Source organism: Nannochloropsis gaditana (genome assembly GCF_000240725.1).
Source record: "Nannochloropsis gaditana CCMP526 unplaced genomic scaffold scaffold260, whole genome shotgun sequence".
NCBI classification, from domain to species: Eukaryota; class Eustigmatophyceae; order Eustigmatales; family Monodopsidaceae; genus Microchloropsis; species Microchloropsis gaditana.
In genome coordinates, this window is record NW_005803693.1 from 1 (window position 1) to 9,672 (window position 9,672).

The 9,672-nt window shown below is 52.9% G+C and overlaps 2 protein-coding genes across 2 annotated transcripts; both read left to right on the forward strand.

The window, feature by feature from the left end:
• Nucleotides 1-2,268: 2,268 nt before the first annotated feature.
• Nucleotides 2,269-3,317, forward strand: NGA_0082300 (pre-mrna-splicing regulator female-lethal d). The gene is made up of 2 exons (XM_005855192.1): nt 2,269-2,402; nt 2,497-3,317. Exons 1-2 carry the CDS (start codon nt 2,319-2,321, stop codon nt 3,205-3,207), a joined length of 795 nt encoding a protein of 264 aa, XP_005855254.1. The 5' UTR covers nt 2,269-2,318; the 3' UTR covers nt 3,208-3,317.
• A 3,465-nt stretch (nt 3,318-6,782) lies between these two features.
• Nucleotides 6,783-8,162, forward strand: MGD (monogalactosyldiacylglycerol synthase; the record flags this gene model as incomplete). The annotated part of the gene is made up of 1 exon (XM_005855187.1): nt 6,783-8,162. One exon carries the CDS (start codon nt 6,783-6,785, stop codon nt 8,160-8,162), a length of 1,380 nt encoding a protein of 459 aa, XP_005855249.1.
• Between the last annotated feature and the right edge of the window lie 1,510 nt (nt 8,163-9,672).

The window sequence follows — 9,672 nt, forward strand, 5'->3', positions numbered from 1 at the left end:
GGTTGGGAGAGCGGCAGGAGGAGGAAGTGGAGGAGGAGTGGGAGGAAGCGCCTAGGTGGTTTGGGCGAGGACGGGTCCCGGGTGTGGACCCTGTAGGGTGCCTGAGCTTGACTCCCGTGCGGAAGACGGGGGAAGGAAACTCACGCACGCCTTGGGCGGTGGGCATGACGATGACGGGCGTCTTGGGTCCCGTGGCCGCCGCTGCCGCCCCTCTCTCCAGGGGCAAGGTGGGGGAGGAAGGGCTGAGTTCCTGAGAGGAGGCGTCTGCTTCCCGGCTGCTCTCCTTCCTGGCGCTCTCCCTTCCTTTCCCTTCTCCCCAGGTCCCCTCCTTGGCTGTCTCGATGAAACGGCGGGTGAACTGCGACAAGCCAAGGTCCGCCATGGTGGGCGGACTCTCCAGGTCCCTCCCTCCCGGCCTGCGCGCCCCAGGCTCTGACGCCTCTCCCTCCTCCACCACCATTCTCACCTTCTCCTTCCCCATCCCGTCGTCCTCCCCTGCGGCCTCGCCCGCTTCCTCCTTCCTGACTGTCTCGTCCTCGATCCCGTCACCCGCCCGGCCCCCTCGGTCCGGCGAGACGATCGCCCCCGTCCCCCTTTCTTCCTTCTCTTCCTCTTGCTTCAATTGCTCCCCTACCTCCTCCACGAGCCTTTGCAGCGCACTCCTTTCAGTCGCATCATCTTGCTCCGTCAGTCCCTCCGCTGTTGACGTCCCTGCGCCGCTCTCTGTCTCAGAGGCAGCCGCCAGATTCCCCTTCGACGCACCCCCCGAGTGCCCCGGACTCTCGCGTATCTCCCCCTCCTCCAAACTCTCCTCCAAACTCCCATCCTCCATTGCTTCCTCCTCACCTTCTTCTTCTTCGACGATGGAAGGATGCCGCCCCGCTCCCACATCTGTCGCATCGCTTTGAGGCAACGCTTTCTCCGCCTCCCCTCCTTCATTCCCTTCTCGCCCCTCTCTCCGGTCCTCAAAACTCGCTCCAGGAAAGAGTAGGTGAAGAGTTTTCACTGCATCGTCGGTGGCTGCCACCAGTCGTCGGCACATATCCAGAACTTCCGCCGACGGCCGTGCATTCCCACGCTGGCTCCCTCCCTGCTTGGAAGGCTCCTGGATTGCCATCTTGGTCAAGCGCTCGCTTTCTCCTTCTGCCCGAGCCAAGGCTTGACGCAAACGGGTCCACATCGTACTCGCATCCTGCTGCAACCGCTGCGGCGTCGCGCAAGAGACCTTGCCAGCGGTGCCTCCCAGCTTGGCAGTGGCCTTCTTGTGGGAAGGCGTCTTCAGAGACGCGTGGGTGGGAACTGCCACGTTCCCGGTCGAGAGGTGCGGTTTGGCAGCGTGGACGCCCATGGACGCCGCATGTTTGGAAAGGGGAGCACTAGTCAGATTTTCTTGGTCTGTAGATGATGGCTGAGGCTCCGGTCGGCGATGTTGTTTGCGGGAGGAACGATGGAAGGGGAGGCGGGGCTCGGCTTTGGGAGCCTGTGCCCCTGCCGTGACGTGAACATTCTGGTGGACAGTCAACCGCGACGGAACGGCCAAAGAATCGCGACGAGGCTGGACTTGAGACGGCTTGAGAATGCTTTTTATTGCAGTGGTGGTTGGGACAGGAGTGAAGTTGCCGCTAGCACTGGACAATAACGTCAAGGAGGACGCGCTTGGTGCCATGGATGCTCGCCGGCGGGGAGCGCCACCAAGAGCGGGACGAAAACTTGCGTGGTCCATGCCAGTGGGTAGATAAAGCAGTTATCTATCAAAACGTGTGAAAAAAGAAGTGTCAGAGCATAATTTGTGGAATCGGGGTGTATAGGGGTTCTGGTGACCGCCTTAAGGTGGGTGAGGAGGATTCCACCTTGCGTGGACTTTACACTTAAAAACAAAGAAATTCGCCCTCGACAAGGCACAGCCCCCTCTCTGGGCTCATAACCCACCCAGTCGAAGCAAGAGACTGGAACGCAGAGGAATACGGCGCAATCAGGGCCATGGTGGCCCCCCGGCAACCGGGCGTAGGAGCTTTCCCTCCTTGCGTTAACGGCCAGGAATTTAAATCATCTTTTCCCGCCCGGCCCCGGGAGTCACAGGCTTGGGTTTTGGGACCGAGAGAAGGACGCAATGCCACGGGCACACGGGGTTGGAACGCCGGTTCACGTTTTCTTTTTAAGTTTTCCTGGAATGTGCTGGCATTCAAATGTTGATGTGCTGGTACTGTTGTTGCAGGTTTGTTTCCTCTATAACTTTTGGTCGCAGTAGGCTTACTACTACCTCCCCCCCAAAGGAAAGACTCCGGGACAATATTTGCTGGGTACATCTGTCCACCACGATGACTAGCCACAAGAACACGGTGGCTTTGGCAGCTCTAAGCGCAGATGATGATGAGGAAGCAGAGGAAGACGAAGAATTGCCGGTGAGGAAGGCTTCTACAAAGTACAACATCACTTGTACGGCGTGCTGAGAGTTTCATTTCATGGGTTTCTAACTCTCTTCAACCGTCGCAACAGGAAATATATTACAAAGCTGCTAGATCTTCTACACCTGACATCCAGCCAGTTTTGACCGCTTCCAGCGTACCAAGAAAAGATGCTATCCCGGCGCCCCCATCTCTCCCTACGGATGTTCCCACTCTTCAAAAAGCCCTCCTTTCCGCTGAGGGTAGGCTCGTCGGATTTCAAAATCGTGAACAAGTGTACGTTCATCAGCTTCAGGAAAAAGACGCGGAAATTTTGGAGTTGCACCGCCATATTCAAGAATTAAGGGTCTTCCAAAGTCCACCTGAGGCGTGGGGAAGGAAAGTGCTGGTCGACCCTGGCGTAGCTATGGAGTTGCGCTTATTACGCGAAAAGATCGCAGAATTGGAAGCGTCCGAAAAAATTTTGAAAGAGGATGCTCAGGCACGGCACTTTTCTGCTGAAAGCGCCACCGGAGAAGCGCTCTTGAACAAATGTCGCCGACTGCAGCAAGAAAATGAGTCTTTGGCCAGACGGCTGGGAGAGATGGAGAAAGGGACAGGGGAGGACGGACTTGAAGGGGCGTTTAGAAAACAAATTGCGATTTTGCAGGAACAGCTAGAGGAAAGTAAGGCAAGAGCGGAGGATTTAGACGAAGAAAGAGGGTTGTTGAGTACCATGGTGTATGCGCTCAAAAAGCAGCTAGCTGCGGCTGGGGTAGACGACGGTGAGGGAAGCACAGGCATGGCAGTGGAGACTGAATGACTTGTCTCAACTCCTTTTGTAAATGAAGAAATTCATGAGAAAGGAAATCTGCCATGGACGCCACGAGAAGAAAATTGCGAAGGGAGGGGGCCTCTTCTGCGTCCTTTTGGTTCTTAGACCCACCTATCAAAGATATCTTGCGGCTTGACATGTCATACGTTAAAGTCTTAGTTTCGATGTTTGGTACAGCGGTATCACGCGACAGGCAGTAAATTACAATATTGAAAGCTAACCTGAAGCGGCATAGACAATGCAAGATGGGCCCCTGGGAACACTCGCGAAGCAAGCCGTTTCCACGGTTATCAGCCGTTTGTGAAAGCCGGATTCTCTCTGTCGCACCCTGCTCCCCGGCGTTTTAAAAACAATGCTATCATTTTCCTGAAAGTGTATGAGGTGTTTGAGGTGATTTTTGGATACCAGAAAAGAAACGCACTTATCACTATTTCCCTCCCTAGCATTTCGAAAGGGTGAGGGCTTGAAGGCTGGTCTCATTTCGGAAGCATATAAGTACTGTTATCCGAGCATTACGATATTTTAATCGACAATGAGAGGAGGAAAGGGGATACACTATCCAAATTCTTTCCAATAGAGCTTATTTGTCGAATAAGAAAATGAACGAATTGGTCCCCTACAAGTTTTTCATCCCTTTTTCGCATTTCATCCCGGTATATGATTTTTGACAGGTGTTCTGCGATGGGGAATCGACTTTATACACTTCTTAATGCTTGTTTGAACAAAGAAATGGTTGCTCAACTTTGGTTGTACACCACTAGTAGGGATGTTGAGGTCTCTCTGCGCAATATTGGACTCGAGGCCTTGGCAGCCCGACTCAGGTCTAAAACACTATCAGACATTTTAGTTGAGACGGTCACTGACGAAGATTACAATACCTTTCTCTCAAAACATTTTGATTGCAGAGACGAGAAGCTGTTGAAGAAGACGTCATATGTCTTAATTAAGTGTGTGGTGGATTTTGCGGTGCGTCGATACGCACTCAAACCTGACACGGCACCCGCCTCATTTCAAGCATAACCAGTAATTTGTCCTCAACAAATGAATAGAGGAGCACAATTTTGATGCATACGTCGAAAAAAATTATGAGAAAGGGATAAGACGTAATCCGACATCCACAGGTGGAATGGTATACATTTGAATTGCAACCACGCGTTCGCCAATGTGATGCCATCAGAGCATACATTGCTTAAATCTCATCAGAATTTCTTTGCAGAATCTGTAATCGCTTGGACTTTTAAAATTACTAATTAAAACGAAGAAATTCAACGGTTCCTAATATTTTTGGATTGAAAGGAAAATATCAACAATGATCGTCTAAGCGTTTTAGGTCTAATGTGTGCGCGCTGATGAACAATGCGCCCACAATGAGCAGTAATGAATAAATAAAATCAAATGACTAGGCCCATGCAATACGAAATCGCGAATACAGGTATCAGGGGTGTCTAAAAAATGACGAGCTTGACAATTAACTACAGGTTCTCAATGCTAAGACAGTCCTAAGTCTATTGCTACAGTAAAGGCCGTCGCATTCCAGGAAGCGCGCGAGTCCGATCTTTGACAATGCCTTGATTGAAGCTGCGTATAGAAATATCAAGGAATATTAATATAATCGTGCACTCAGTGAAAAGAGAGATATTGACGAGGATCGAGGGCACAGGCAATATGTATCCGAAGGTAACCAAGCAAGGGAAGTTTCAGCGTTATCAAAAGATGATGGGACGGATGGCAACAGAGATTGGTATTCTTGCCAAGGCCTTTAAGACTTCGTGTAATATTGGCTATCGCACGCGCGCTACGGGATACAGAAACATTAGCGCGCGTTTGATAGCCAATAATACACGAAGTCTTAAAGGTCTTGGCAATAGTCCCACCCTCTGTTGCCATCCGTCCCGTTATTTGTATAGCAATTAACCATACGTACGTACGTGACGGTACCTGCAAAATCCCAGTTGTAAGATAGGATGTCGTGGCACTCATAAATTCGTTGTGTGTTAGCTCGCACGTATTCATATCCTTGCTAAAGACAGACATTATCATTGGTCCCACAAGGGCTTTGCCGAGGTACCCTAAGACCTCCACCGGCCACTTTTACCCCCTTTGCAGCGGTAACGAGAATTCTTAGCATGGACATGATGCACCTACTACAACTGTGAATATAAACTTCTATTTTTCCCATCCTGTTCTTCACGAACCTCTCTACGGTACGCTTTGAAGCAAGTGGGCCGAGAACCTATGAACAGGGCAGGCCTTTCATGCTTTTGAAGAGCTGGCAATCAGGCGATCAACCGCATGAAATCGCAAGAACTTGACGAAACAAACATTAAAAACGAATCTCCATAAAATCCGTTCCAGGATGTGATGGAAAAGAAAAAATTCAGCCGACGTTTGCACCCTGGAGCTAGCTAAGCTCTCCCTCGTGTCTTCCGTGATCGACGCGTCTCCCGATCGCCTCACCACCACACCTCTAAAAATCAAAGCCATAGAAAGCATTCACGTCCAGTAACCCACATCGCGGTGGCGGAAAGGTGTATTCCATGTGCTGAAATGCACGGAGCCTAGTCCGCGTGCACTGAGTTCGGGTGGACAGTGTATTGGCGGGGTACTAAATCAGGATTATATTTGGCTCTTCCTCTTGACTTTCAACTTGAAACAACGAATGCATGCCAGCCCCCTCCGAGCCTTCGACGCCAATGCATCTCCGTCAGTTCAAGACTCCTTGCCTGCGGACTAAGGAAAACGTATGTCATTTTATCAATACTGGCCAGGTCCAAGGTTTCATACTCACGTTTTCTTGCACCCTTTTTCCTCTCTGGCAGGAGTAGGATTTCTCCTCGTGAGCTGGAGGCGGAGTAGCTTAGTGTGGACTGCTGAAGCGAGCAATTGCGCCCGTTTTTAAAAACCTTCAAGCTTCCTCCAACATTTTCGCCGCAGTTTAGATAGCTAGGGTCCCCAAAATCAGCATCAGAATGCCGACCACGGGCTCCGCCCGCAGTAGGCTCATGCGAAGAGTCCTGCCTTTAGTCCTCCTTCTCCTTCTCCCGACTGCTGCCGTCTTCGGCCTGAAATTCTACACCACCACACACAATCCTTTCGTCGCTCCACCACCAGGAGGACCACAATTGATCGCTACCAATCGTTTGATGATGAAAAATAGCGGGGTACTCATTCCTCGGAGCGCGACCGCAGCAGCCGCGGCAACATCAGCAGCTGCCAGCGTTTCTTCTTCCTCCGTGCCATTGGCCAGCGTTTTAAACGGCGTTAGTGCCTTGTACCACCACAGCAGCAGCAGCAGTAGTGGGGGCAGACGGAGTGGGAATGTCCGCATGCTGGTCTGCAACGCGGCCTCCACGACGGGTATCGAGGGACAAGACCAAGGAAGGGCCTTTTGGGGATGGCGAGGCCTATTCTCGGCGTTTCGTCGGGGAGGGATCAGCTCCAGGACAACAAGCCCGGCTCCTGGAGAAACGGCAGCTCCCAGCTTGCCGGGAGGGCCTGCATCCTCCTCGAACACGTATAGAATCTTGTCGTCCACCTACGCTGCCTGGTCCTCGGGCGAGACGATGGCCAGGGACGGTGGCATCCTCTCCTTCCTGCCCCCAGGCATCCCCACGGACACGAGGGGGATCGAGGTGGCCCTAGGGGGGGGTGAAGGTGGGAGCATGCCACTGCGGGCGGCGGGGGTGGCGGGCACGAGTGAGAAGCGGAAAAAGAAGGTGTTGATCCTCATGTCCGATACCGGGGGCGGGCACCGGGCGTCGGCCCAGGCTCTGGAGGCCGCTTTCAACGAGCTCTTTCCCAACCAGGTCGAGTGCACGACCGTGGATATCTGGACGGATTTCGCTCCCTGGCCCTACAATCGATTCGTGCCGGCCTATCAGTTCATGGCCAAGAACCCCCTCTACTGGAAGGCGTTCTGGGAGTACGGGAAATTTCCCCCTTCCAAATGGGGCACGGAGGAGCTGTCGAACCTGGCTTGTCACCACCGGTTCAAGGACTGCATTGAGGACCAAGACCCGGACCTGATCATCTCGGTGCACCCCCTCTGTCAGGATGTGCCCCTGCGGGTTTTGAACACGCTGGGCCGCGGGAAGCGTCAAATTCCTTTCGTGACCGTCGTCACCGACCTGGGAGGCGCGCACCCGACCTGGTTTCACAAGGAGGTGGACCTTTGCTTCGTTCCCTCGGACCCAGTTCGAAAGATTGCCTTGGCCATGGGGTTGAAACACGATCAAATCCGACAGCACGGACTGCCGATCCGGCCAGGCTTTTGGAAGGCGGGGAAGGATAAAGGGCAGTTGCGCAGGGAGCTGGGTTTGGCCACGGGGGTGAGGACGGCGCTGGTTGTGGGGGGTGGGGACGGGATAGGAAACCTGTTGGAGATCACGGAGAGCCTTGCCTCGGCGCTGGCGGCTGGGGGATCCGGGGGGAAGAAGAGCCAGGTGGTGGTGGTGTGTGGGAAGAACGAGGAAATGCGGCGGAATTTGGAGCGGCGGACGTGGCCCCCGAGCGTGAATGTGGTGGTCAAGGGGTTTGTAAATAATATGGATGCTTGGATGGGCGCGTCGGATTGCATCGTCACCAAGGCCGGGCCAGGGACGATTGCGGAGGCGAGTACTCGGGGGCTGCCCGTGATGCTTTTTAACTACCTGCCCGGACAGGAAGAAGGGAACGTGCCCTTTGTGGTGGAAAATGGCTTTGGTGATTACAAAAAGGACCCGAAGGCGATCGGGGAGGTGGTGTCGGGGTGGCTGATGAGCGAGGAGGTGCGGGAGAAGATGAGCAAGAAGGCCCTGGAAGCTAGTCGCCCGAGCAGCACTACCAACATTGCCAAGGAGATTGGCGATTTGCTGTTTGGCAATTGGCAGCTGCCGCTACGGAAAGACACGGAGGATAAATTCAATATTTTGTTGAAAAAATTGATGGAGCCCGTGACGATGTGAGTGTCAGTGTGGGGTTGGGTGCAAATGGTTTGTGGCACGAAAAAGGGGAACTGTGTAGATATAGGAAAGGGTCGTTGGTGGGAAGTCGCGAAGCAGACTAGGTGACGACGATGTGATGCTTTAAAAATGCTAGCAGGAAAAGGCTCATTTTCTTGGCGGAGGAAAAAGGAACTGGGAGAGTAAATGTGCGAGGCGAGGTCGAATGTGTGTCGTATAGATTACACATAACATGCATGACGCCTGGACTTTCCTTGACACTCACGACACATGGGTGAAATAAGAGTGATAAGTTGAAAGAACACATATTTAAATGCAAAATTTTGCCTCCCGATGTTCGACAAAAGAAGGAAAGAAATATAAAAAGCGGTAGAGCCAGTTGGGAGATTTTCCACCCGTGTTCCCTCAGGAACGAGTTCCCAATGTATGAATAGTATCGGTTGTACACAAAAACAATTCTGCAGGTTCTGACGGGCATCGGTACTGCGCCGTGCATTGATCGATTTCTCAATTATTACGAGACAACGCTCCTTTTAGACGCTACTATGATGGGGGGCGTAATGAGAACTGGCGAGCCATGGTCTACACGATGCCCCATCCAGCAACCTAGGAGCAACCAGCGTCGAAAGGCGTCTACAACGGTACGGAAAGAACATGAACGCAGCCCTGGCCACGGTACAAGGAGATGACTCCCCTTTCCGAAGTACAACCCCCCCACCGTCCGAAGGTCCCAACTGGCTCGGCACGCGTCAGCTGACGCGCCTGTTCGTCATCATCTGGGCGGTTGCCAGCGAGGCACGTCCCGTGGCCGTCTAGGCAGGAGTTGGGTCCGTCTTACACTTGCGACGGCGCTCCATCCCGCCGTCCATGGTGGGCAAAAAGGCGGAAAGTCTCACGTGGGGGCGGTTCGTGGTGGATTTCTTGGGCCGGTGCGTGCATGTGTTCACGTTGAGCAACCAGAAGAAAACCAGAGCCAGACGCTTTCATGTTCCCCGTCAGCCCGCCCTGCTCATCGCCGCACCCGTACCTTGTGTTATGCAACACGTCTAACAAGGAGCTGGCCTTGTAGGTCTTGCCATACGTGTATTTGACGTATGTAAGGAAATTGTGACTTCATTAATCTGTTGATGACGTTTAGATTACTTCTTGGGTGGTTGGAATTCATGAGCCACGTAAGCGGAACATTTTTATAGATCGCCTCCACCCGAGGAGTAAAATGAAGCGAGATGGATTCATTGCCCCTGACCTTGTATCCTGACCCGTATCAACGACCACAACCCTACAATGTATCTTTAGACAGGTTTTCCAACTCACCTTTCTCTAGAATGGGGCGTGGCGGTGAGAAAACTGTCACACCTCCATCAAAAACCTTCCATGCTCATGGCCACTCTCTGACCGCCAGTGACCTTTCTCGAGCGGATGCCGCATCCACTATCTCGAGCTCGGTTAGGCCCAGTAAGTCGTTGGAGGCAATGCCCACGGAAGAATTGCGAAAGAAGGCACTGCAATACGG